This window comes from Pteropus medius, unplaced genomic scaffold (genome assembly GCF_902729225.1).
Source record: "Pteropus medius unplaced genomic scaffold, Ma_sr-lr_union100, whole genome shotgun sequence".
In the NCBI taxonomy this organism is placed as follows: domain Eukaryota; kingdom Metazoa; phylum Chordata; class Mammalia; order Chiroptera; family Pteropodidae; genus Pteropus; species Pteropus medius.
In genome coordinates this window covers 1,326,471-1,353,207 of record NW_024348304.1, presented here as the reverse complement: position 1 = coordinate 1,353,207, position 26,737 = coordinate 1,326,471, and the positions used below count along the sequence as shown (strand labels likewise).

The 26,737-nt window shown below is 50.2% G+C and overlaps 1 protein-coding gene across 2 annotated transcripts in view; it reads left to right on the top strand.

The window, feature by feature from the left end:
• Positions 1–26,737, top strand: part of ANXA5 (annexin A5) — a 27,099-nt gene extending 362 nt beyond the window's left edge. Inside the window, exons 2-13 of one of the 2 annotated variants that reach the window (XM_039879535.1) lie at positions 122–164; positions 10,837–10,921; positions 12,142–12,236; positions 13,295–13,408; positions 14,993–15,083; positions 17,371–17,450; positions 17,953–18,009; positions 22,478–22,571; positions 23,451–23,546; positions 25,078–25,136; positions 25,341–25,463; positions 26,583–26,737. In XM_039879535.1, the coding sequence (XP_039735469.1) occupies positions 156–164; positions 10,837–10,921; positions 12,142–12,236; positions 13,295–13,408; positions 14,993–15,083; positions 17,371–17,450; positions 17,953–18,009; positions 22,478–22,571; positions 23,451–23,546; positions 25,078–25,136; positions 25,341–25,463; positions 26,583–26,645 (966 nt within the window). In that variant the 5' untranslated portion in view covers positions 122–155 and the 3' untranslated portion in view covers positions 26,646–26,737. Of the gene's footprint in view, positions 1–121; positions 165–10,836; positions 10,922–12,141; positions 12,237–13,294; positions 13,409–14,992; positions 15,084–17,370; positions 17,451–17,952; positions 18,010–22,477; positions 22,572–23,450; positions 23,547–24,472; positions 24,682–25,077; positions 25,137–25,340; positions 25,464–26,582 lie in introns of those variants that run through there. The other variant, XM_039879536.1, reaches the window with a different exon arrangement.

Sequence of the window (26,737 nt, the reverse complement as noted above, 5' to 3'; positions counted from 1 at the left end):
GCGGGGTGGACGTCTGGGCGCGGGGCGGACAGCGGGGCGCGGGGTGGACGTCTGGGCGCGGGGCGGGGCGCGGCAGGGCGCGGCAGGGCGCGTGGAACCCGCGCTGTCCCTTCTCTTGCAGGCCCGCGTCGCCCCTCCGGACCTGAGCAGTCGCCATGGCACAGGTAAGGCCGTGCCCCCCGCGGCGCCCCGATTTACCAGCTTCGTCAGCTGCGTGGGGGGAGTCCCGGAACTCGGGCGAAAGCCAGAAAAGTCGAGGAGTCGAGGGACCGCCCTCGGGAAACCCCTCGCGCCCCTCTCGCTCCCCCTCTCCCCAGCCCCGGGTCCCGGCTTCCTCCGCGCGTGACCCCCGGACCCTCGGACCCCGCTCCATCCCGCGCGCCCGCCGGTGACGTGGCGGGTTTCGCGACTGAGTGTGTAAAACGGGCCCCTCCCCAAATCCGGAGTCGCCCAAATTAGAACCAGAGCAGGGACAGCTCAGCGTGGTCACGTGAGGCGAGCGCCTTTTCCTCCCCTTTGGCTCCCCTCATTTTCTGGCTCGGTTCCCTGTATTTCAATACGATGGGTGGGCGTCGGCTTTTCCGGCAGAGCGGCCAGTGCGGCTCCCCCCGCCGCTCAGCCCCGCCTTGCTGGGAGGAGCCGGTCGTCGTCTGCACTGATCCTAACCCCCACCATGAACAGGGTTAAACAGATCCGCTTTTCCTCAGCGATGAACTCGTGGAACGAGTTCTGGATCGAATCGCCCTCGGGACTGTGTGGGAACTGGGGTGGGGGTGGGGGGAAGCTTTTACCTAGAGTTGGCTTTCTTTGCCATTCTTAACATTGATCGAACAGGTAGGGAAGAGGAAATCGTTTCATTTATATAGCAATCTTTAAAAATTGACCTTGTGTTATTCAGTCTTTGTGAATAAAACATCGGAGCTTAACAACTCCACCCCAAAACTAATGTTACAGATCTTATCACTCTAAACGGCTTGCCAGAGCCCAGATAAAATTTTTTAAACAAGTGTTTTAGCTGATCAGACAATGCCCTCTCTCATTTACAGTTCACTTTTTAAAAATCAGATGGACTTATTATCAAAGTCGAATAAGGTTTCATGGCCTATTCCAAGAGCAAATGGAGGATTAAGATGAGTTGGTGACTCTAGGAAATGTATACAGTGCTTCTGTTCTTTCTTCCTCTTTTGTATTTAAGAAATATTACAATAGACCGATTCTCATATTACTTCAAGTGGAAACTTTGGTTTAGATTCTTTCCCATGTAAAGGATACTTTTATGGAATTAACTTTCCTCAGCATTATTCTTCCTATCTTGATATGCTGGTGTGGTGATATGAAATGATGATTTACAGGCATCAGAGAATAATTCTCTTTATTCTTGCTCATTCGGCTGTTTCTTAAATCTCTATTACAAGTTTACCCAGTGATGTCTGAAGTTTTTCAATCAATTCCTTTTCATTATGTAGGCTCTTCACTCAAGAGAGCATCAATGAACACATTTTTCCAATTGTCAAGTCCCTAATATATACAAAACATGGGAGAATGGTGACTTATTATAAAACTACATGTTATTTGTATCGCAAAATCACATCAGGACTGTTTTCTGTCAAAACCACAGTTTTTAGTCATCATAAAAGTTACAAGTAATATTAAGAAAGACACGGTGTTGAATTCTGCACTGGCCTTGTTATTAGTTATCCTCGGACGCCGTTCAAGTAAAACGCTTTGTTAAAATATTTAGTATTAAGATGGAGCTTTGTCGTCTTCATTCTTGCTTTAGCGGGTGTGCAGTGCCCACATCCTGCAAGTACACTTCTACCGTCTAAAATTTCCTTCGAACCCCAGCGTACTCGGAGGAAAGCTGAAGTAGCTTCAGTGTTAGGTTTCAAACGGTCTCTATGGTAGTATTGTTTGTTGATCTGTTGGCATGGGAACCAGAGACCATTCTGAGGCAATCTGAGGCAATCTGTAGACTAATGGAATCAGATGCCTGAGTTTCAGAGATGCACATTTTGGCAATTTAAAGTGTATTATTAAATATCGTTGTCTCTTCTTTATTGAAAAAATTAAAACGTAGCCCCCCACCGCAGTAATTCTTCATGACTGTGAACTGTATCTCCCATACTAATGGTTTCCTCTTTTTACTTAACATCGGCGCCTACCGCTTATAAAAGTCTGCGAAAGTCCAGGAATCAGTTACGTACGTGGAGACCACGGCAGGCCTGTCTTGTTAAGAATTTAACAAGAAAGCTTCGCTTGATCTTTAATAGGTATATCGGCATTTCTTTAAAAAATATAAACAAATATTATTAGGGATTTATTACACTCCTGCGCATACTTATGTTAGTATTTTTGTTATATAAACTATAAATTATAATTAATATAGTTCATATCCATGCAGTTTTTTTTTTTTAAAGTTGAATTTTACCCTTGTGATGTCAGTGTAGAGGAACAAAGCTGTGGCGAATATTGGGAACTCCATAAAAAAGTGACTTAATTTGTGGGGTGATCGCCCCTTGAGCTCCCCCTCTTTTTCTGGTCCTAATCCTTGGCCCTTAGCATTGGAGCGTGTGGGGTTCCCCCGCTCGGCTGCTCAGAGGGAGAGAAGCATCTACGGAGAGGCTGTCCACTCTTTCTCAAAGAGGACACGGTTAACTGTATCTTCTCCATGACATACAAGAAAAATACGAATTACAAAAGGACCTGCATGTAAACAATTCCTGGACAATATTGACTTTTTTATATGTCGAAACCGCTCGTCTGAATGGCTTTATATTTATGTGGTTGAAAACCACAACATCCATGTTATTTTAGCATTGACTTTGCTAATTGAGTAATAAATTATGATTATTGGATTGGTAGCATTTTCAACTATGTTAAGTTTGGTTAAAAGTTGGTTCAAGACATTTATTGAGAATAGTTAAAGAGCTGTTAACAATTACCTGAATTAAATATTTTTGAATTATTTTTTTTCAACAGTCGATTTCTGATTACGTAAACGTTAATTTTTTCGTTAGGTTTTAAGGTCATTTCTGCACCCTGACTTAACCATATTTTGGGTCGGGTTTCTTAAATTAAGTCCTGATCTATTTCTCTCATTGCTTAACTGGCTTACATGGGTTTTTCATCTCACTGCTTAACTAGAGCCAACTTTTCTCGTAGATATTCTGATTTATTTTGAATACTTTAAAAGTACATTCTGTACTCCCAGTTTGGAAAAATCAAGGGTTGGCTATATTTCATGGACGACTGATTCATTTAAACATTTTCAATCAGTTTAAGGTTTTCGTATCTTTAATTTTCTTTCAGGTAATGAAACTTTAAAATATCACACCATTTTAATAGAACGACACGTTATTATATTTCAATATAATAAAATTATTAACTTATTAACAAGTATAGTTATTAACTATCATAAATTATAAATTATTATAATTTATATTATTATATTAAAATATAATAATATGTATTTTAATAGAATAAAATTAGATTAAAACAATTTAATATATAATTTAATTATATATTAAATTATTTTAATATTGTAAAATATTGTATTGATATTTAATATTAACTAAATATTAAATATTTAATTAATATTGAATATTAACTAAGTTCAGTCTGAACTTAGTTTAATTTGTAAGGTTGTGTGTAAAGAGTTAATTGATACATTCAGGGAGCAGGACCGTCGTGAAGGCAAAATCAAGCCACATAATCGTTCACGAGCAACTTCACGAACATCAGAGTCATCGCTCTGACGTGTGGTTAAACTGTACAAGGTTTGATTAGAAAAGAATTCGATTCGTTTGAAATCACCGGGCTATAATTTACGAAGGTCCTGGGCAGGGAGAGCAGGATCGGTGTGAACGCGTGAGTCTGAGGTGAGGTTCGTTCGGAGGGGCCGACTGCATGGGGATCGCGTCTTCCAGGCCAGTCGCTGCAAGTCAGGTCTCTCTGTGGAGAGCGACCCCCTCCTGGGGTCTTAGAGGTGACCTGTTACCCGTGGCCTGTGCGGCTTCGGGTGAGTCTCAGCTCCTGACCCCTTTCACTCTTGTCTTTCTTTGGGATGCTGAGAAAGAACTAGGTCCAAAGCCGTGGGGCCGCCGCGCGGGCTGCCGAGGAGGTCACTGGCATTCGGCAAACCTTCTCTTATCCGGCACGTCCCGGCCCTTGGAAGACCTGCAGCGGTGGCCGGCTAGTTAGAGGCGAGCGGTCCGTGGTTTTCTTCTTTTAGCGCCGTAGAAGTTTAAAACGGTAGAAATGGGACAACACTTTTATATCATTTCTGAAATCAGTTTTATTCCTATAACCTGTAAGCTATTCTAAAACTTCACAAACACGTCGGTGGATTTTTTTTTTTAATGAGTGCTCCTGAGACCGTTGCTTTAAGTGTATTTTGGACCCAGCGTCCAGCACAGCGGCTCACACCATATGTAGACCTACGAGCAGACGGTTCGTTGGAAGGGGTCCCTGTTCCAGCTGGCGTCGGTTCCTCGGCCCCGGCCTCACGGCTGCTTTTCCTTTGCATGCGTCCCGAGCGCGCGAAGCTCTGCGTTCCCACTACGTGCCAGGCGTCGTGCCAGGTGTCGTGCCAGGTGTCGTTAGACGTGGGGCGGAAAAGGGAAATGGAGCCAGTGCGGTTCGGGAAGTGAGCGTTACGATCTCCGTTTCACAGAAGAGGGGGTCGAGGTTCAGCGGGCGTTGGGCGTGAGGGACGAGGAGGGACGAGGAGGGACGAGGAGGGACGGCATTCTAGGAGAGGCAGCGACGTTCTAGGAGAGGCAGCGACCGCGAAAGGAAGTGCTAGGTCTTGAGGTTGGCGATGCAGGGGAGCCGAACCTGGTCAGCAGGTGCTGGAGGCGAGGAGACGCGCGGGGGCATGTGAGCAGATGGGGAGATACTGCAGGAGCCTCAGCAAAGACACAGGAGGAGGCTTAACAATTGCTTGAGGCGGCGGAAACATCAGAGAAACATCTCCGGAGTGGTTGCTGAGGGTTTGTGTTTGCTGAGAGAGCCCGCGCACTGCTTCGGGAGGAGTGGTGTTACATTTCTGGGGAGCTGCAGAAGGCAGGAGTGGTCCTGTGGGGGTTGTGTGGGAGGAGGGGAGGTGTTGGGAAGGGCACTGCAGGAATCTGTCCGCAGGTGATGCCAGCGAAAACTCTTGGAGCCTCAAGCAAACATTTAACCTGTGGGGGAGTCCTGGACAGGAGGAGCCCAGCGGGGAAAGTAGGCAAGGGTAACCGTGAGTGGGAGCAGTAACCCGGTGGCGAGAAAAGTGGGGACCAGCTCGCTAGACTAACTGGTGGATGGTGTTTTTCTTTGAGTCAGGAGCGCGGGTTGGGGGGTGGGGCTGGGGACAGAGTCAGTAGAGGATTTGCCGCGTTTGGGTTCCTTACAAACACTCGGGTGGTGCCAGCTAGTAGGCGGCAGGTGTACCTGGTCTTTAAAGCGTCTTTCATCTCTGCAGGCCGCCCGCGTGTTTCCGTGCTATTTCTCTCTCCTGCAACTACAGAAGATTTGAAGCTAATTTACTTCTTACCTTTGTGTAGGGCCAGCCGTGTTCGTTAGGTTTCTGCCCCTTGTTTAGCTACGAAAGGAAATCGATCCACGAGTCTGGGCACACTCCTCCCTAACGTGAGAAAGGTGTGAACTCGACAGTTTCTGGGGCGTCGGTGTAAATGGAGTGGTCGGTGATACAGCTTTTCAGGCGCTGCGCCCAGAATGCCGCCAGCTGAGCAGAGAGGTAAAATAGCACCTGGCCCAGGTGTACTCACTGGAGGCTAATGATTTGCCTACTCACGGCAAACTCGAGGCGTCGCCCTTGTTTGTGGACGGGTTAGCTTTCCATTTTACTGCTGTTGGCAAGGGGAAGATTCTCATCCTGGGAGGGAGGTAGTTGTGGGAGCATTAAAGAAACACAACAGAAATCTGAATCGTGTCGACGCCGTCTTTGTGTCAAGTTACTTAAAAACTTTTCTGCCACTAGGCATGCAACTTTCAAACTATTTTATAGTGATACTTTTTCCCCTTGATTTTGAGAAGTTCACAGGTAGTAGGATAATTAGACGAAATGGAAAGAAGCAAAAATAAGAAAGAGCATGAAAGAGAAATGAAGTTTTAGGCAAAACTCAGCGAGAGTTCTAGGCCAACTCAAATTTACGGCTCGAACTTTCACCGTTTTCGCTGGGGTTGGCGCAGGGGGAAGGGTCAGGGCTCGCCCTGCCATCTCTGACCCCTGACTGTGAGTGTTCGTGCCCCTCAGTGCTCTTGGACCTCCTGGTTTTTTTCCTGCTTGTTGACTCCGCAGCTCAGATTGTGATCACGTCACAGGAGCGTTTTTCTCCCTTCTTCTCGTTTCTTCCTCAGTGCGGTAATTTTCAATTCTTTTTGTTTGCTCATCGGCGGGACCCATGATCACAGGAAATAGTGCTGGGCCTGTGCTATGTATGTCAGATACACGAGGCCTGAGCTGCTCTGAGGAGACGGAGGGCCGACCTCTGCCCCGTGTCCCCCTCGGTGCTTCCGAAGGCTTTTTGTGAAACCTGGGCCTCAGAAGAGCCCGCTGCAGCCTCACTGCCCAGCGGCTCAGCGCTTGCTCAGCTGGAATGGTTGCTTCAGGATTTTTGGCTCCCGATTGGTATTACATGGAATGTCGAGTAGGTGTTGAATGATTTCTTTAAACTTGAAGACGAATTTAAAGAGGGCCTCATTCTCCTCTGTGCCTTCAGGAGGCTTCGATTGAAAACATTCCGGACAGGTACCTGTCTCCTCATCTTTAAATCTGAAGTTGTTACATAATTCCGTGTTATTTTCTTACGTCTTTAAATTCTGCGTCTAGAAAAGCAACCTTGTCCTTTTTTTTTTTTTTGGTTTAATTTTATCCATTTTGTTTTGGCATACCTAGTCTTTATAGGCAAAGAACTTTTCCATTTTAAGCAAGTAAACAAAAACAGCCGACAGAATTATAGAGCAGGAAAAATTTTGTAGGTAAGCGTTAAAAGCGTGAATCGTGCGTTTGGCCTTGTGCTGTCTGAGACTACATGTGACTGCACTGGAAAGCATTGGTGGCAGAGGATGGAGGTGCTTGAGGGTGGGGAAGGCGACAGCACCCACGAGCAGCTGGAAAGCACCTAGGGGCGGGGTGGTGCTGGCCCGGGCTGGCGGTCCCCTCAGGAAACACGGGGAAGCCCTCGCGTCTGAGTCAGTCTGAGTCACGGACGGTCACATGGGCCCAGTGCAGACCGCTTCGTGTGGGCATCCGGGGCCCGGACCTGGCTCTGCCCTCGTGACTCATTTCTCTGAGTCACGTCTGGTCCCCAAAGCCACGCCGTGGCCTCGCTGGCTTTCTCGGTGACTCCGATGGATGGAATGTAACAAGCGTTTCCCAGTTTCTAGAAGGCTCTCGGAAGAACCGCCCGCAGGCCTTCCTTCTCATCGCGGCCGAGATTCTGAGGCTGCTTCTCTCCCCCCGCACCCTTCTCCCGGTTTCCTGCGGTCTCGCTGACGACTGTGTCTTCTCTTTAAGACAGATCTGTGTCGTCTCCTGTGTCCCTCACCTGGCCCCTGTTGTTAGCTTGTCATCTCCTAGCGGCTTCTTCATGGCCTTTCAACGGGATAAAGTGTTTTTGACGTGTGTTTTTAGAGGCATGTTTTATAAGACGTCGTTTGTGGCACTGGCGTTCACAGAGGAGCTCCTTCAGAGTCCTCAGTCAGGCTCCTGGTCACCGACTCCCGTGGACCCTCTCCCGCCTGACCTCTCACGAGACTTCCTGGGGTTCGGGACGTGCCCTTTCTCCCTTTCCCCTGGAGACGTTTCTCCCCCTCGGTCTCCATGCTGTCACCGCTTGGACTTTCCGCCTCTGGGAGGCTGCGTAGCGAAGCGGCTGACGGCCCGCGGGCCCAGCTCTGCTCCGGTTTGCTTGCTGCTTGTCCCCTGGGGGGGTTTGCCAGACCTTTCCAAGCCAGCCGGTGTGCTGCTTCACCTGTAGATGGGGTTCGGCCAAGGTCGAGGTGACCCACAGGAAGCTCGCCACCGCACTCAGCAGGTGTCGCTGCCTTCTGACTGCAGGTGACCGCACTCAGCAGGTGTCAGCGCCTTCTGACTGCAGGTGACTGTCCCTCCTCCTCCGGCTCTTCCTTCCAGCCCGCTGACCCTGCCCGTCTGACCTCCCCGCCCCCCAGCTCCAGGCATCACCTGTGTGCTGGTGACGCCCCAGCCTGCCTCTCCCCGAGCTGGCCTGCTGTGGAGACAGGCCAGGCATGGCTGGCAGCCCCACCACCAGGAAGAGGTCCCTTCAAGACTGCTCCTCCGCCCCAGCCGGTGCCCGTCTGTTCCTTTCCGAATCAGCCGCTCCTGACTCGTCTGACCTCGTCGTGTTAGTAGTTTTTAAGTCGTCCCGTCTGCACTCCCGCACAGCGCGTCCTGTTGGCCCGCTGCCGCCGCGGTCACTTCCGGTCACTTCTGGCCGGGCGTCCTCTGAGGCTCCCCCGCCCGGCAGGATGGGGTCACGCTTCCCAGCGAGGCCTCCCAGCCCCTCCTCACCCCCAGACGTGACCTTCCCCGATTCGCGCAGCCTGTCGGAGCTCCGGACTCGTCACCGGATCCTCCCAGTCCGGCCTGGTCCCCTGTGTGCCGAGGTCCCCTCCCACAGTGCCCTGCCGCCCGAACGCGCCTGGCAACACCACACGCGACTTTCCAGACATTCGGGAGGAGTTTTTCTAACTTCTTTCCACTCTTCCCAACTCAGTCGCCCTGGAGAAACCTCTGTGCACTTCGCTATTCACTCGTCTGCCACCTTCTTTCGACTGTAGAGACCATGACTTTTTCCTACGGACCAGGACAGTACTTGGCACGTGGAAGGCATCCCGAAATGGTTGTCAGGGCATCGAGTAAGCAGGCGAGCTAAGTCGTCTGTCAGCCTCAGTGCTCGGTGGCAGACCCCGTGGTATTCACTAATCTTCACGATGCCATCGCTGGTGTCTTCACACCCCTTCGAGGTGGCCCCACTGGACAGAGAGCAGCTGCTGTTTTTCCCGAGAAATGGAACGTCCCCAGCGCGCACCCGTGCGGAAGGGCCGCCCCCTCGGACCTTAGCCACTTAACTCCTGGCGGTGTTTCTCTTCACTGTGTTGACCCCTTTCCGCCCCTTGGCCGCGACCCTCTGGGTCGGAGGGAACGAGGGCTGCCGTGTGGACGCTCGGGGCTGGGAGGCCACGCCGGGAGACACCCTTCTCCCCTCGGACTGTGTTCTTTGGGACTCACGGTCACACGGAAGTTTTCCTGGGTCCTCTCACGGTGACTGCTGTTCAGAGAAGAACCTTTCTTCTTTCCTTGGGCAAGAGGAGAGACTCCCGTCGCAGAGAAAATTATCCTGACTCTTGTTAAAGTGGAGGGGAAGACGCAGTGGGGCTGTGACCGCCACAGCAGGGGAGAGATGGGGTTCAAAGGTGGCCAAGTGTAACCTTGACGGCACTGAGTTACAGTCCTTGAGCAGGAGGGGTCAGTGGGTAACAGCAAGTTACCTGGGGAGACCTCAGGGGTGGGGGGATCCTTACTACACTGGCCTAATAGGATTCCCGCAAATGCAAGCCACACATTTACACATCGGAGATGGGGGGCGAGGGACTTGAACGGATGTCCAGGGTTGGGGATTCTCCCTGAGCTCACTTAGGGGGTTCTTGCTGCAGGTGCAGTAGGCGGCCGAGGACCAGGCCTAGTCGTGAGGAGGGCTCAGGGGAGCCTGCCCGAAGCTTGGTCAGGGGTAGGGTCTGTGTCTGCTGGGTCCGTAAATGCTGCTTTTCCTGGAAGCATAACCCAGTGCCACGGAAGAGAGACGGTCACCGTGCCGACCTGTGGGGCCGTGCCCTGTAGAAGTCCCCCGCGGGGATCTCCCTCGTCATCTTTAATTTGGTTGGTATTTTTTTATGTTATTGTTGGCAAATGCAGCAGTCGGAGGCTGAGGTGGAAGACACGTTTGTTTCCTCGTGGGCGGTGGCACTTCTGTGCATTCATAGTAAAACACACTTGCTGTACACCGGCCGGGGCTTCTCGGCCTCCTCCCCCTCAGACCTGCTTGTTTCTCAGTTTTAGATGGAACTTGAAGAAGAGTTTCGAGGGACTTTGAAAACATTTCTTGGTAAAAGTAAATACCGGGAGCCTCCCTTTATCGTAAGATAAATTTATGACTCAGTAAAGCCTTCTGCTGCTAAAGATCTAATGATATTACAAACATTTTTGGAGAGAAACATTAAAATATTTTGACGGCTAAGCACTAAACATGTGACAAAATAATGCATAGCAGGAAATTATAAAAACTGTCCAATGCTAAATTCAAAGATTTGTATTCTTCTGGCATGTGAATTATCAAATTATCTTTTCAGGCTTCGCCAGGTCACCTTAAAATCCCTAATGCGTGTTAAGAAACAGGCCTAGATGGAGAGTTTTGCAGGGAGAACATGGGCTGTGTGCCTGGCTGAGGCGTCAGGGCCAGTGAGGCACAGCGTGCCCCGGGTCCAGGCGGTGGGACGCTTGGCTTCCCGCCAGGACGTGGCCCGGGAGGTGTGGATGGAGCGTCACCGGGGCGATGCCCGAGGGCAGAGGCCTGGGGCCTGGCCTCCCCATCACCAGCATTGGGGTGGTCCCCGAGCTTGCACGCCGCATTGGCCCTGCTGATCTGCTCTGTCACTGGGCCACTTCCCGTTGCGAATGGGGTTGCGTAGCTCATCGGGTGGGAGCTTCGTGGACAGGCCGGAGGTGGCAGAGAGCAGTGGCGCTGGCTGTGTGCTGAGCTTGTGTGAGTCACGTCGTGAATGATGCTCCTCCATTGTTTCCCGCCTCAGGTTCTCAAGGGCACTGTGACTGACTTCCCCGGATTCGATGAGCGGGCCGATGCAGAAACTCTCCGGAAGGCCATGAAAGGCCTGGGTAAATTCAGCCTCCTTTGTGTTCTGGAAAAAAATACGACCTCTGTTTTTCCAATCGAAAGTCATTGATTTACAGTAAGGTTGATTTTAGGCTATTTTGATCGGAAGTATACAGAAAGAGAAAGAAATACGTTAAGATAACAAAATAACGTGACCATCCGTCCCGGGCGCTCCGTGTCCAGAGTGAGCAGGTGTTAATCCCGCCTCGCTGCTTTTCCGGCCTCGCCGTGTGGGGACCGGGGACCGGGGCCGGGGCGTGGAGAAGTGACGTTCCCGCGGGCGCCCGCTCTGCAGCTCCCTGCTGTCTGTGCCGGCCAGACGTCCCCTCCTGCACACCGGCCACTCTGCCAGTCTCCTTTTAGCCATTTAAAAGCCTCTCTTCCCAAGGACTTCCTCCTGTAACCACCCCGCCCTCGGGGACCCCTGCACCAGTGGCCACGTGTAGGACACGTGTCCCCGAAGCACCCAGCCCACCCCTGCCACTCCACTCCCGCCACAGTGCTGCCTGTGCCCTCTGACCTGGCCTGTGCCCTCTGACCTGTGCCCTCTGACCCGGCCTGTGCCCTCTGACCCTGCCGGGCCGGCTTGTCTGTCCTTCCTGAAAGCGGTTTTCTCCTCCTGCTGGAGTTTTCTCTCCCTCTGGACGCCTGCCCTCCTTGTCCCCGCCTGTCAGAACCCTTCCACCGGCAAGGCCGTTGCTCTGTGAAGCTTTTCCCCAAACTCCCCTGCAGCTCCTGTCCACTGAGAGAGCCCCCCGGGAACCGCGGGGGAGGCCTGGGCCTCTGCGGGAGCGCAGGTCGCTTTCTGCCTGAGCTCCCGGTTGTTTGTGCGTTTCTGTATTTTTCACCCTAAATTGTCTGTAACTTGACAGCAGCGTCTCTGTGTTTCGCCTCTCTCAATTCCCTGTTAACACCCAACACATTGTGCCTTGTGAATAGCCATTATCAGGAGTAACTATGAGTTGCAAGAAGCTGGAGGTGCACTAGGTTTTTCAAAAGTCAGGCTTATTTTCCCGCCTGCCTCACAGTGCGTCAGGAACAGGGGGAGTACACGTCGCACATATAACATTCCGTGTAGTGTAAATTTTATAGTTCCGTAGATTATTTAATACAGTGTATTTCACGAGGTTGAGGACTTAAGGTAACCGGGAAGCGGGGGGCGGTGGCTGTGGAGACGGTGGGCACGCAGGAGCCGGGACGTGACTCTGAACTTGAATTTCAGGCACGGACGAGGACAGCATCCTGACTCTGCTGACCTCGCGAAGCAACGCTCAGCGCCAGGAAATCGCCGCGGCTTTCAAGACGCTGTTTGGCAGGGTAAGACCGGACCTCAGCCCGGGGAGGCCGAGGGCGGCGTGCGCTTCAAGACCAGGTTGAACCCCAGTAAAACATCATTTATTTAATGGTCGTGACTTGCGTACTCCTTCTTTCATTCCCAGTGTCTTACGTGTCAGCTCACCCAGAGGCCGTGGAGGGCCGAGAGAGCCCCTCCTGTGCCTCCCACTCAAAAGGGCTTTCGTGTCTGATTTCTAGGTGTCAGCCTGTGTCACTATACTTCTTTATGGCACAGCCACAGTCTCGGTCCCTTTTGGGGTTAGCGTTTTAATAAAGGAGCTTTTAATTCATTGACTTACGTGCTCTTATTTGATTAACAGTTCAAGGTAAAAATTAAATTTGTTACTAAAGGAATTAGTATGTACAGGAAAACTTAAATGTAGTTTTATTATTCTTAAATAAACAGAAACAAATGGCATAGCAAAAAAAAAAAAAAAAAAAAAAAAAAGAGAGAGAACGCTCTCGAAACGCCATTTCTAGTTGTCCGTGTGCTGGGGCGGAAACCCTAGGAAATACTGCTTTTCTTCCATAATTATGTGCGTGACTTCTCCGCGGCGACGTCGTCCCTCGGTCGTCAGGCGCTCAGAAATGAATGTGACCCATTGTGTCATAGCATATTATTAGAAATTGAAAGAAAAGGAAAAAATGTCTTAAGTATGATAGGCCAGATTTTGTCTTTAGTAAAAACACATTTATGATTTTTTTTCCAGTGGAATTTTTTTTTGAAGATAAACATCTTTCTCGGAACAGTGTTTTAAAAATAAAATATTTTTTTAGCCTACTTTTAAATATTTATTTAAAAAAAAAAACTCTTGAATTTAGGAAAAACATCTCTTGAAAACAAGTGGCTTTGCTTTGGTTTAAGCGTCAGGTGAGATGTCAGGAGTACATTATTCAAAGCTGCCTGGGGGGTGGGCAGAGGTCTGTTCCCCTCCGGTGCCTTTAACCTGGAGAATTCTCCAGGAATTCATCAGAGCGGGGGGCTGTCACTCATATTTAGGAAGGATACAGTTAACAAAGTTGTCTTCTCTGTGAATTAGGACCTTCTCGATGACCTGAAATCAGAACTGACTGGAAAATTTGAAAAACTGATCGTGGCTCTGATGAAACCGTCCTGGCTTTACGACGCCTACGAGCTGAAGCACGCACTTAAGGTAGAAAAGGGAGCGTGAGGGTGACCCTCTCACGAGTTGTTTATTCTGTGTGGCTAACACGTCGTCCTGTTTTTGTACATGAAAACTATTCGAATTATTTCAGTAAGGGTGTTTTGGAGGACAAAGCTGTGTGGGAGGCAATAAGAAGGAACGGAGGGAAGAAATTACAAGTGTGTCACGTAATCTTTTTGTATCACAAGTCAAATCAATGATAGAGGCTATTTGAAATTTGAATTTTTTTTTTTAACAATCATTTATATTTTGTTTTCACGCCTGTTTTCTGATTTCGAGATATGTTTTGAAATGTTTCAGATTAGGCATTTTGTCTTTGAAAACAGAAAGTTGGCTGATAAGGGAATAATATTGTTAATCATTCCAGGTTAAAAAAGAAAGCTTCAGAGAGAATTTTCAGATAAGACAGATTTTCTTCTACCCTTTCTTCTTTCCTTTCCTTCTAAACACTAAAATGAAGTAGCTGGTAAACTTGTTATAATTTCGTTGTAGCAGATAACCGAATGTGGATTCCCGTGACTGGTGTTTGGAATATTGTATAAATTTGGGTGCATTGAAACATCGGTTCAGACTTATGGGGCAGGAAACTGTTCAGTCATCATCGGTTAGATTTTGAAGGAATAAGGACACAGATTCGACAAGGAGATGATGTGGCTCAGGGATTCTCACGGACGAAGGGGAGGGAGGAGAAGGCTGATCAAGTTAGGGGACTTTGGGTGCTCGTCCTCTGCACTCTCCTGCAGTGATTCTTTGGGAATAAACAGAATCTTAGGTTATTGAAGAAAAGGGCGTTTTCGCAAAATGCTTCTCGAATGTTAGCGGGAGCAGAAATTCTGCCAGGGGATAAACCTATATTTTTCGGTGCTTGATTTTTTTTGGTAAGAAACAGAAATATAAAGAAAATAAGGCTTAAATATACTATGTTTAAAAATTAAGTGCATCTAGAGCATTGCTCATTATCTTCTTATTTATTAGTGTAGGTAGAGTTATAATCAAAAAGAGAAAAACTGACTAAAGTTATTTTTCAGAATTCCAGAAAGCACATCCCAATTCCTTTTACTACTTCAATTCCTAATGACTAAGCAATACTATATTTTTTGTTGCCTCTTTCCCCCGTGGACCTGTAGAAAACTTAATTTGGGGGTAGGGGTTTATGTTTTGAGGTGTAGATTGTTTGTCAGTGCTTCTCCCTGTAAATCTATGTAAAGTTCACAGTTTCTCTATGTCAGCCCATTTTTTTTACTTAATAATGTTTTATTAAAATGTTTTACTTTGAAACCACTTAAACCGACATATTGCAAATTCGTATAACCTGTTACATATGTATATCCACACATGTATGCACTAAACATTGTTTTTCATTAGATAAAAAGGGCTAAAACTGTCTGGAAAGAAAATTAATTTGAAATTTCTTAATTCTATAACTAAGAGAACTTATATACTAAAGAAACGAATGATATGTTGGATACTATTTATATCATTATGCAATTTGGGTAATATCTATTCTAGGAAAATCACTTTCTTTCGACTCTTATTGACATTTTTTTTTTCTATTAAAAATAAATCACACAGGGAGCCGGAACAAATGAAAAAGTACTGACGGAAATTATCGCTTCAAGGACCCCCAAAGAACTGACGGCCATCAAGCAGGTCTATGAAGAAGGTGCGTGTTTTCCCGTTCTATTTCGTGCCATCACCACTGTCACGTTTCCACGTCTCTCGAGTCGACACGTGTCTGTAGTTACGGGAGGCGGGCTGTCTGCGAGGGCCAGGTGCACGAATGAGTGAATGAGCAAATAATGCAGTAATTCAAGCTAGTCTTCTCCTTCCGTAAGGAAGAGGCCATCTTTTCCTGTGCACACCGCTATTTCAATATTTGTAAGAAGCTTCTGATGAAGATGGAGTTTACTTTTAAATAGGATTTGTGACCGGCGTAGGGCTCTACAGATGGTCTTACATTAACCGTAAGACCTTAAGCGGTTTCTTCCTTCCTTATAAAATTCAGTTAGCGAAATTATCAAAGAGAAAAATGAACTTTGTCCAAATGAGAACTGATAAAAAAAGTTTGAGTAAATGTATGTCATTTTTGCAAATGGCAGGGCCCGAATGCTCTGCATTTTGATTTTTCTTTTTGGTGTGCCGTACTCTTTGTGTGAAAAAAAAAAAATGTATTTTAATCTGAAGCATAGTTTGTGTCTGGAACCCAGAAAATGAAATGAAAAGTAAGGGCAGTAGAGAGAGCTGCTTCCTCGTCAGATTTCCTGGCACAGGCTCTCTTCCTACCTGACTGAGGGGGACCAGGCCCCCAGGTGGTCAACTCAGTCAGCAGGCCTCCCAGCCAGGGCCTCGAGCTAGGAAAACTGTCCTTGTCCTGGGGTTAGTTTGTCCGTCTTAGAAACGCACCGGAACCCAGCGAGTAGCAACAGTGTGAAATTCATAGCCACTCACTAAGCACCTTTCCCAGAGCCGAGTCTCTCTCTCCTGCTTCCGTTTCTTCGGTTGGACAGTCGTACGGGCATCTCAATGGCGGGTGCTCGCTTTTGAGTTCTATTTCACGTAATATCTATCTACCTCTGGGGCTGCTGACGTTGAAGAGCGAGCCTGCAGCTGCTGGATGACACACACAGTGCCACAAGGGTCTAAAAACTGCATGTGGCCTCCTCGGCCGTGTTACTGTGCCCTGGCTGTGTGTCCGGCAGCGTGCTGGCTGGTCACGGATGAGGCAGAGATGCGCGTAACATAGCTCCCATCCTCAAGGAGTTTGCCATCTACGCGGGGTCTGATGTGACTTAAAACTGTGGTTGTTAAAGGGTAGTAAAATTCAGATTAGAGTCAAACGCCACAAATATTTAATGGAGGAAGTCATTTGGAGAAGAGAGGTCATCGCGGCTTTGGCCGTTAGGGGAGGCTTCGTGGTGCAGTCACGCGCTGAGCCGGGTTTCAAGACTAGTTGGGTTCGGATAGGCGCCGAAGGCAGTTCTGGTCACCCGCTGTCTGCAGCGCCGTGACGCAGAGCCACCGAATAAGCACCGTGAGGCTGTGCAGGTGGCTTCGCTGAATCACGAGGCTGATCGGGCCGCTGCGTGTGGTGGGGGTGGGGAAGGTAAGCCAGGCGGCTGCGGCCCGACCTGGGGGGTGGAGGTGAGAGGGGAGATCGGAGAGGGGACACACGCTTGAGAGGGTTCGATGGGGCATTATGGATGGGGTCGGAGCAGAAGAAGGAGTCAAGGTTTCCTCTGAGGTTTTGTGTTCGGGTAACTGAAATAAACACATAACCCTTTGGACCTTTTAAAGCAGAAGTTTCAGGCTTTTAAAGTCTGTCTGTTTTCGGTTAATGATGAAATATTTAAGGGCCTTAAAGTAGTGCCCCCGTCCTGCCGTAGCAGCTGAGAGTGAGTGGGCCGGGCCGGGCCGGGCCGTGGGCTCTGCCCTCGGTTCTCCCCTTCCTCTCCGGCCTCGGGTGAAATAGGGACGGAAGGGGCACATTTGAAAACATCACCTCTGTCTCTCAGAGGTACCTTTGCTGCAGAGGAAAACTTATCAGGGAGACAAGAGAGAAACGGACTCTTAGAGGATGGGAGGCTTTCGGAGACTCATCACGGAAACCGGTCGAAAGAAAGCAAAACGAAGTTTTAATTATGGTCGAGTGTGTTTTAGAGGCTTCGTAGTGCCGTCACGTGTCTGCGGAGTCATAACTACTCTGGTCGAGAGCGTCTCAGGTGGCCGAGTCATGATTTCGGCTGGACTCAAGTGCTTTCGGGAGACTAATTCGTTTTCGTTTAGCCACTCGGAGCATTCGGCTTTACGGTCTTCGGAGCACTCAGAGTCGGAGCAGAGGACGTGTAGGCCGACGAGCTGTTTCTTCCTGTCTGTCTCTTCCGTTCGACCAGTGGGGCATCTTTTTCTGGTTGAAGGAAGCCGTACATAAGCATGACGTCATTCCGTTGCAGAGTACGGCTCGAGCCTGGAGGATGACGTCGTGGGAGACACCTCCGGCTACTACCAGAGGCTGCTGGTGGTCCTCCTGCAGGTACGGGGCGGGGACTGTTCACAGACTGACCGAAACGTGCGAAGCTGGACGGGTCTGAGTCGAGGTCAGTCAGGGCACTTGAAATTCCTTTCATCATTTCTGGTACTTGCGTGATTATGGCCGTATGGTACCTGCGTGTGCGTGCACGTGTGTGTGCATGCATGTGTGTGTGTGTGTACATGCATGTGTGCGTGTGTGTGCATGCGTGTGTGTGTGTGTGCACGCGTTTCAGAAGCTGTGATTGGAACTCTCCATAGCTAACTCAGTTCTTTTTTGGATATGGCTGTCCTCTTTAATTCACAGAATTTAAAGTCAGGAGGGTCAGGTTGGTTTTGGACAGTGCTGTGTGATAATGTGAAATACTGTAGGTCCGATATCACCTTAATGAAAACACATTAGTCCCAAGAGAAAAGGCTTTATGCGCCTGACCGTCATAAGCATGACCATTTTCCCTTTTGCACGGAGCCGCCCCTGTGATTCAGTGACGTGTCATCTCCCGCAGGCCAACAGAGACCCCGACGGTGCAATTGATGAAGCGCAGGTTGAGCAAGATGCTCAGGTGAGTGAGACCTAATTGGGGATGGCTGTACTGTGACACGTGCGTCAGAGAAGAGCCCGTGCTCGTGAAAGATCACGACGGGACTTATGGCAGCATCTAATGTCGTCTTGTTTATGGGTCGCATCGAAGACCCATGCAGGCAGATTTCTCTCGTTTTGATGTGGGCAACAAAATATTTCATCTAAAAGCTGAAATGAAATAAAATGATATAAATAGTGAGTCCCACTTAGATATGTTATTATTATTATTTTTTTGTGATTATGGAACATTCACAAAAGAGATTATTTTTCAAGAAAACAGGTGTTACTGATTCTACCGCCAAGGAGGCAGGAAGCTGCCGGGCAGGAGAGGATGAAGAATTAAGCATTTTAGTGACAAACGGTGTTTCATTCTATGATGGACGGCAGAGTTTTGTAGTATTTGGAAATTCCTTTCCCTATCCCTTGATAGAATCCTAAATAGGATCGTTCTTCCGTTAGCCGAGTTCTAGTGACTTCCAAATGAAGCTCTGCGCTTCAGTGGCATTTAAATCCCCCCGCTGTCCCAGTGTGGCTTGTAGTGTCACCACACGGGGAGGGTCGTGTTAGGGAATTGGGAAGACGAGCCTTGAGAACTGGAAGTCGGTAATGAAGGAAATTCCTTGGGATCCTAGGGTCACATACGGCGTAGTGTTGCTCTGGTCCCACGTTTCTGTTACTGGAACGCACAGTCTGAGTGTCGGCCGTGCACCGCTGAAAAGGGCAGCCCCTCCCCCACCCCACCCCCCACAGGAGAAGGTCTGAGCCCCGACTGTGCTTAACGAGCCTCCGATTTCTGTCCCTCTGTCCCCTCCGTGTCCAGCCTCTCGCCCTGGCCCTCCTCCAGCCCCTTCCTGCCGTTCACCCTGCAGAGTCTGCCGCCGGGGTCAGCCCTCAGGTTAGCTGCTTTTGGAGCCCTGCCTGGCTCCCCAAGTGCGTGTCAAGTGCCCTTCCAGGGAAGAGTAGCCTCACACATGTCCAGTCACTGTCCTCGCCACCTGATCTTGAAGCTGCCTATTTACTCGACTGCCTGGCCAGGGGACTCCAAGCCATTGGTCCTTGTATCCTCAGCTCCAGCATAGAGCGGGCACTCAGTAAATGACCGATGAGTGACTCTGAAGTAGAGGGGACGAGTTCCCCGTCACAGATGAAGCTGAGGCTCAGGGATTTGACAGACAAGCCCGCGGCCCCAGGAGTAGCCGGGGGCCCACCCTCGTTCTGGGGGACAGTCTGTGTGTCCTTGTCTGTGGGCCCCTCTCGTAGGAGGGCTCATTAGACACAGATGGGAAGGGCGGGTCTAGCTTAACCCCGCTCCTTGGGCGGACCCCTTCTGGGATAGGGTACCCTCAGTGTCTTTGCGGGCAGACCTGAAACCCCCTAACTAATTTTCCTGCCTAACTCCTTTCTAAGAGCCACGAACCTCCTTATTAGTGTGGATGTTGAGGGACGGGAGGTCTCTTTTTCCTTATCTACTTCCTGCTGAGAAGGGCCGTAGTCCCTGCCTCCTGGAGTGTCTCTGCCTCAGTCAGGGCAGGGTCTTGGGTTTCCTGCTGAAGTGCCACGTCAGTCCCTAGACAAGGAAAAGAAGATACAGACTTATTATTTAAGTCATATATCTATTAATTTCTATTAATGATTTGCCTATTGAGTGAAGGGAAACAGGCTTGGTTAATATATTTCTTAAAGAGTAAATAAAAAGAAAAAGACCTTGGCCTAAAGTCCCCTCGCCTCAGACTCTAAGGGCCCCGTCTGGCCTAACGCCATTTCTGCTAACAATGAGCCAGGGACCCTTATCAATAGCCAGAGGATCTGAGTCGCCAGTTTCAGGGCAATTATCAGGATTTGAGGGAGAGGGCCTTTTTCCCAAAGAAAGGAAAAAAACTTAACTAGGTTTACTAAGAAAGATTAAGAACTCTGCGAGAGATGTCCCATTTCATTTCCCGCTAAAAGAGTAAGAACTTTACAAGTGATGTCCTGTCTCACCAGCACAAGGTGACAAGTGCTGCCGAGCAGAACTGTGGGGCTTCAGTCACTTCTCTCTGCAGAGCAGGCACGGCCCTGCCTGCCACGTGGGCGGGAGCAGCCGGGAGCCCGCCAGCCCCCGCGGCCGCCAGCGTGGGACCTACCCGCGTGTTCGTGCCGATTCCAGCCCGGCAGAACCGGTCACCCTGTCAGGGTCGGGAAAAGGCGCCCACACACTTACACCTGTGACAAGGGCACTGGGCCGTCAGCGCCAGCGGGAAGCTGAGATTTCTTAGTTGAGAGTCAGCCAGACGAGTAAAGGGCCCTTTTCATGAGCTTTCCAGTTTTTTCTCTGCCGATACCTGGCACCAAGAGCGCTCCCCCCACCGCGGCCCCCCCCTCCCCCCCGCAGGGTTTGATAAGCCGCGGTGAGTCACTCGCCCGGGGCCCGCACATCCCACAGACGCCCTGCTTTACTTTTTAACGTTTCTGACACGTTAAACTGATTTTACCACCCATCTTCCCCCTATGTCCTTGTCTTATGCTGTCTCGGGAGAGGAAGCTGAACCCCACCTCGGGGAAGCAGGGGCCGTGCAGGGGGAGGGGAGGCAGTGTTCACTGAGCACCTGCTGCTGCCGGTCACCCGACACTGTGAGTCAGAGGCTCCGTCGGTGACACGCAGACGTGTGACTCCTGCTGTGCAGGCGAGCACACGGGCCCAGGGGGACCTGCAGCACCTCGCCTAGGACTTACGGACGAGCCGGGGACCCGGGCTTGTTGGCTCCCAGGTCACATGGTGCTCGGGCTGAACTGTGAAGCCCCTCGCAGGGTGGGGGGCGTCCCTCACGCAGACAGCCCGCAGGTGCGGGGCACGGGGTGCCTCACTTGAAGGAAGGACCCTGTGGAAAAGCAGGACGAAATAAGACACACATGTCTGCCCTGCAAGGGGCCACCCCCGTCGTTACTGCATGGGATTCACCCAACAGTGGCTTCAGCATGCTGTCGACCCCAAACATAATTCTTCTGGGAAAACGAGGTTGTAGTTAAAATAGTTTCGCCAGCTGTTCCCAGACAGCAGGCTTAACCACTGTTCTCCTGGAGGAGACGCCTCGAAATCTAGGGCAGTCGGTAAGAAGGGCAAGCAGCTGCAGCACCCGCAGCACCCCACGGGGTCCCCCCCACCCCCAGTTAGCGCAGGAGCCGTCTCTGCGTGGGAGACACGGGAGGGGAGGAACCAGCATCTTCAGGACGTTCGCATTCGTGGCAATTCTTATCGTATTTACGTTTCTCTGTTTTATGAGATTTCTCGATGAACCTGAATTGTTTTTGTGATTAGATCCAGGAGGTTGTTTTAAGAGAGGTCTGTCACCCCAGGCTGTGGTTCCCAACTCTAGCTACTTCCTTCTCCTTCTCTTTAACTGGAACTTTCTCTCCAGCTTTGAAGAGTATGCTTACGGGACCAGGAATGATAGTGTTTATTTTTATCATTAAAATAATTTCAAAATTGAGTATAGAGGTGTAACTCATTTTTTTTTTTTAATCCTCTGGACATATAATAAAAGATCTATACCACCATAATCCATATTCTTAAACATATTGTGATTAAAATTCCTACATCCAAACTCCTGCGATCACTTCCTGCCCGTATTCGCTTTGCCCCTGCGGGGTGGGGGCAGCACCAAGGAGCAGTCTCGGCAAATTGTATTCGCCTTGGCTTAACATACTTACCTTGAAATGAACACCTGACAGGGTAGTAGAGGCATTTTAAAGACTGATTCTCAGCATATTGATAAATTATCCACATCTACAAATAAGGGACTCAGATTTAATGATGTTCATATATAATTTTATTTTTTTTCAGCAATTATATCAACACTGAAAAGCGTATATTCTTTCCCTGTAAAAGAATAAATACAGAACTCAAACTCTTCAACATGTGAACGTTAAGTGCCAGGCACTGCTATACCCACAGCCTTGTAAAAAGTCATTTGATCTTTTAGAAACGTGAAGACTTTGTAGCTAGCTTTGGTTACGTTTCAGTTGTAACAAGGACACATGGAGTCCCTTGTACCAGGCGTTGGCAAACAGCTACCATATGTGAAGCAGAAAAGGCGGACGGCTTGGCTCCTGGTTGGACCCCTTCCCAGCCCGGACGTGGCCGCCCCGGCAGAGAGGGACTCAACTTCCTGCCGGCCACGCCCTTGCTCTGGGAAGATTGGGGTCACGGCAGACGTTTGGGGAACCTCTTGCCTCTCACCGCTGCTGTACATCGCTGCTTTGACCCGTCCGTCTCCCGTGGCACAGTTCAGTGCCAGCTCCAAAGCGGCTCCAAACTCAGCTCGTTGTTTCAGAGCAGGAAACATTAGAATCAAAAAGTATACGATGATGAATCAGGTGAATTAACATCCAGGGAGTCAAACGCAGATGTGATAAGAACCGGGAGACGAGGTGGAGGAACCAGTTATTAATCGAGGTTGAAATCTTCACAGGCTTTGTTTCAGGCCGGAGAACTTAAATGGGGGACGGACGAAGAAAAGTTCATCACCATCTTTGGCACACGAAGTGTGTCTCATTTGAGAAGGGGTGAGTGAAAACCATGTGCACGCTACAGATATTTTGCTTAGTTTTGAACATATAGGAGCCAGAGTGGCAGGACACCTGCTCCGTCACAGGCGCGTAACTGAACGGATCAGCGTTTGCATTTCTTCCTTTGGGCGACCTTGAGAAATCTCGTAATTCTCTGTGCTGCTGCTGTTGCTTTTACGAAACGAGACGTCCGTAGACCAAGTTTTGCTGTCAGGGTGATGCGGGAGGTGGGCCTGTAGATCGTCACCGTCAGGCACAGACTGCTGAGTTGTGGCTCACTCCAGGCATCTCCTGGGTAGTGGTACCGAAGGCCTTAGCTCTGGGTGTCCTCAGCGCGTGTGGTGTCAGGTAGGAATGAGTTCAGTGGCAAGTGACAGAAAATCCTCCTCATAGGGGCCCTAAAAATTGGGTTTTCCGTAGATGAGAGCCTTGGCTAATCTGGCAGGGCCTCGGCTCTTCCGTTTCTCTGCTCCACCGTTCTTAGTGTTTGGATTTCGTTCTTATACTCGGTACCTCATGGTCACAGAATGGCTGCAAGCACACCACTGGTTTTCATAGCAAGAAGAAAGGAAAAGGCTAAACCAATCATATCTGTCTATCACTTTTCATAAGGAAAAAAGAAAGGTTTCTCGGAGTCGCCTCCAACAGATTTACCTTTCGGTCATTCGTTGTAGGAAGGGCTGGGAAATGTTCCAAAGAACATTTATAACCTGTTTTTTTAGGGCTTGACGCATTGAGGCTCTCAACAAAATCAGGGTTCTGTCGGCAGGGAACAAGGGGGAGATTTGTGTTCGGTAGGACAATACCTGTTGAAATATCTTCTTTCTGGAAGCAGCGATCCTGACGTGGTTCAGAAGTCATTTTCCTGTTTTCTAGTGTTCGACAAATACATGACCATATCAGGATTTCAGATCGAGGAAACCATTGACCGAGAGACTTCTGGTCATTTGGAGCAACTCCTCCTTGCTGTTGGTAGGTTTTTTTTTACAATGCAAATTTTACAGAAAAGTTCATAATTTGACAAACAAGTGTATAACACTTACGGTGCTAAGAGATAAAGTATGTTATTCAATTGAAGCTGTCACTGAAAATAACCACCTATTCATGAAAAGGAGAGCTTATCATGGTGTTTGGGTGAAGTAAACTAAATTTCTAGTTCGAAGCCTGTCTGATGTTGGAAATACAAGATTGGTTCATCAGATCCAATGTAAATACCAAGAGAATGGTTTAAAAATCATTTTGAAGCCGCATTAAAAATATTACTGTTCGTTATGTGCCTGAAATGTGGGCATTATCCCAGGGGTCTGTAAATGTCATTTCTGGCACCTGTGGAATATAGGCTTCTGAATCGTCCTCGCAGCTTTGAGGCTGACTGAGAAACTGGCATCTGATCTAGTAAAAGAATCTTGGATAGAATAGAAGATGTGACGATGGCTGTTTTCAGATTAAGTAATTTGGCATTTATTTTAGGTAAGTATTCAGCATAATTTGGAAGGATGAGAGAACCGAGTTTGGGCAGTTTGTTGCAGTATCATCCACTCTCCAAAGCCAGGGAGACTCTAGCGAGTGCCCGGTGGTCCTGGTTTTCATACGGGTTTGGAGGGAACGTGTGTCTGCTTATTGTTCTGCGTATCTGGCGTTGAGCTCAGGATTTTGTGCAGTGTCTCCCCTGGAGAGTAAGCTAGAGACATGCACGGACCAGACGAACAGCAGCCTCTCGTTTGAGTCCGCAGCTAATGAGTTTTAACGGAAAAGTTTTAGACATCCCCTTTGTGGTTAGAATACACATAAAAATGACGACATTTTCCGTCACTGACGGCCGTTTTTCTTAAGCACTGGAAAAGACAATGACTCCCCTCTCCGCCCCCCATCGAAGGATTGCTGTTTTGTGTATTAAGGGATTTTCACAGGACAGTTTCTGAGCCTCAGCAGATGGAGGTCCGAGTGGCCCCTGGACAGGGAAGGCGTCCTTTCCTGGCTGGCGGCAGTCGAGCTGGTGCTTCTGCCGAAATGGGGACGTCTCGTGCCGCTCCATGTGTGCCATGGACGTGCAGCAAAAAGCAGCATGGAGGGAACACCCAGGTCTCGATGACGGGAGGACAGCCCGGGGCTCGTCAGGGACTAGGTGGAGCAGGAGTCTCCTGCTGTTCGCTTGAATCTATTGGAGCGGAACCTTCCAGCATGTTTGCATCATCGATCGGGGGTGACATGGTGGCGTCACAAGCAGGCTGCCCAATCTGCTGTAGCAAGAAGATGCTCACAGAACGGGGCCCCCTGGAGGCCTCGCCCTCCCGCCCCCCACATCCCTCTGTGTGGGACTGAGGCCCGAGGCGGGGCTCAAGCCCCTGTCCACGGGCGGGCTCGTGGGGACGAGCTCTCCTTCAGCCTGTGACTTTACACCGTGCGTGAGCAGAGCCAGAGCGCGAGGCGGCCTTCGAGTTTTAGTGACTTGGTCCTTTGCGCAGCAGAACAGCGGCTGACGTTGTGTTTCTTGTTTTCTCAGTGAAATCCATCCGCAGCATCCCCGCCTACCTTGCGGAAACGCTCTACTATGCCATGAAGGCAAGTGTACCCCTGGGCTCCGCGCCCCGATTCGCGTCCCCCTACTTATCACCCTATTCCGCGCGCGATGGTGTTTGAGATGACTGACTTTGGAGTTCAGTTCACCGAATTGTTTTTACTTGATCCATTCGCCTGCACCCAGGCGCGTTTGATGCTCGGCTGACGTTTTCAAACAACGTGCCTCTCTCCTTTTCCTTCGTGAAGGGGGCCGGAACGGATGACCACACCCTCATCCGGGTGCTGGTTTCCAGGAGCGAGATCGATCTGCTGAACATCAGGAAGGAGTTCAGGAAGAACTTCGCCACCTCCCTGTACTCCATGATCAAGGTAGTAGCACCTTCCCGTCCTTCGGTTCCGTCTGCAAAGCCCCAGGCGGCCGGTGTCCAGCGGGTGAGGCAGTCCTGGCGCTGTGGCTCGGGGGGCTGGGCGGGCTGTGTCCCGCGGTCCACGCCGGCTCCCGGGGGAACCTGGCTCTTGGTGAGGCTGAGGCTCTGGGCGAGTTCCGAGGCATCACTCCGTGGTGGCCACGGAGAGCCCAGCGCGCCCGCCCCGTGGCCATGGTTACCCTGTGCGTGTTCCCTCCTCGGTCGGTTCTGGCTGTCTTTTTAAGTCCCTTTCTTTGGTCTCGGCCTCTCCTTTCTTGATTGTCCCCTATCCCCTTATCTCCAGTACTGGCTCGTAGTTCAGGAAAGAACCAACCAGGCCACATCAGGAGCAAGTCGGGAGCTTAGGTATCACTCTCTTTGTTGTTGTAAAAACAAGGGACGCTGCAGCGCAGGATTAAGCGCGGCTTACGGCCTTTCGACCTTTCTTCCTCCGTCCCTCCCTCCGTCCTGTGCGCGGGCTGGAGGGGGGGCGTTCTCTGTCTCCCCCACCTGTCTCCACCTCGCCCTCTCCTTTTTGATGAAGGGGAGTGTGGGCCGTGGGCAGAGCCGCACCTCGGCCGAGCCGGCTGCCCGCTCCCGTGTGTCGTGTGCCGTGTGTCTGGGCTGTAGGGCCCTAGAGTTCTCCCATGTTCTCATACTTGCCACGTTGTTTAAAATCTGTCACACGCGCCTGCGTGTGGGCCAAGCGCAGGCAAAGCACACCCTGCCCTTCTGTCCTCGAGGCACAGCTATGAGCCGGGCCGTTCCAGCGCCCTCCCCGTTCCCCGCCCAGCGTGATACACACTCCGCGTCGGTCCAGAGAGCGGGCTTTGAGTGCAGTTGTGAGCTTCGTGTGCCCCGCGCCACCCGGGGCGAGCACACTGCACTCTTAGACCGGCGCCTTCCGGGGCGGACGGGTAGACGGAGACCGCGAGTCACGTCCCGGGGACCGTCGCTGAGTCCCAGAGGCCACCCGCTTGGGGGCAGAGTCAGGAATAAAAGTGGTCGCCAGGCACGTCTTAGCTTCAGCTCTCCGTGGCTCCCGTGCGGGACGGAGGTGACGGAGAGCTTCCGGTTCCAGAGTGACACGTCCGGGGACTATGAGAAAGCCCTGCTGCTGCTCTGCGGAGGGGAGGACGACTGAGGTGCCCCCCGGAGAGCCACCCGCCCGGCTGCCACCGCCACGCCTGCTCCGGGAATGCCGCCGCCTGGCCCGTCGCCTGATTTCTATTAGCA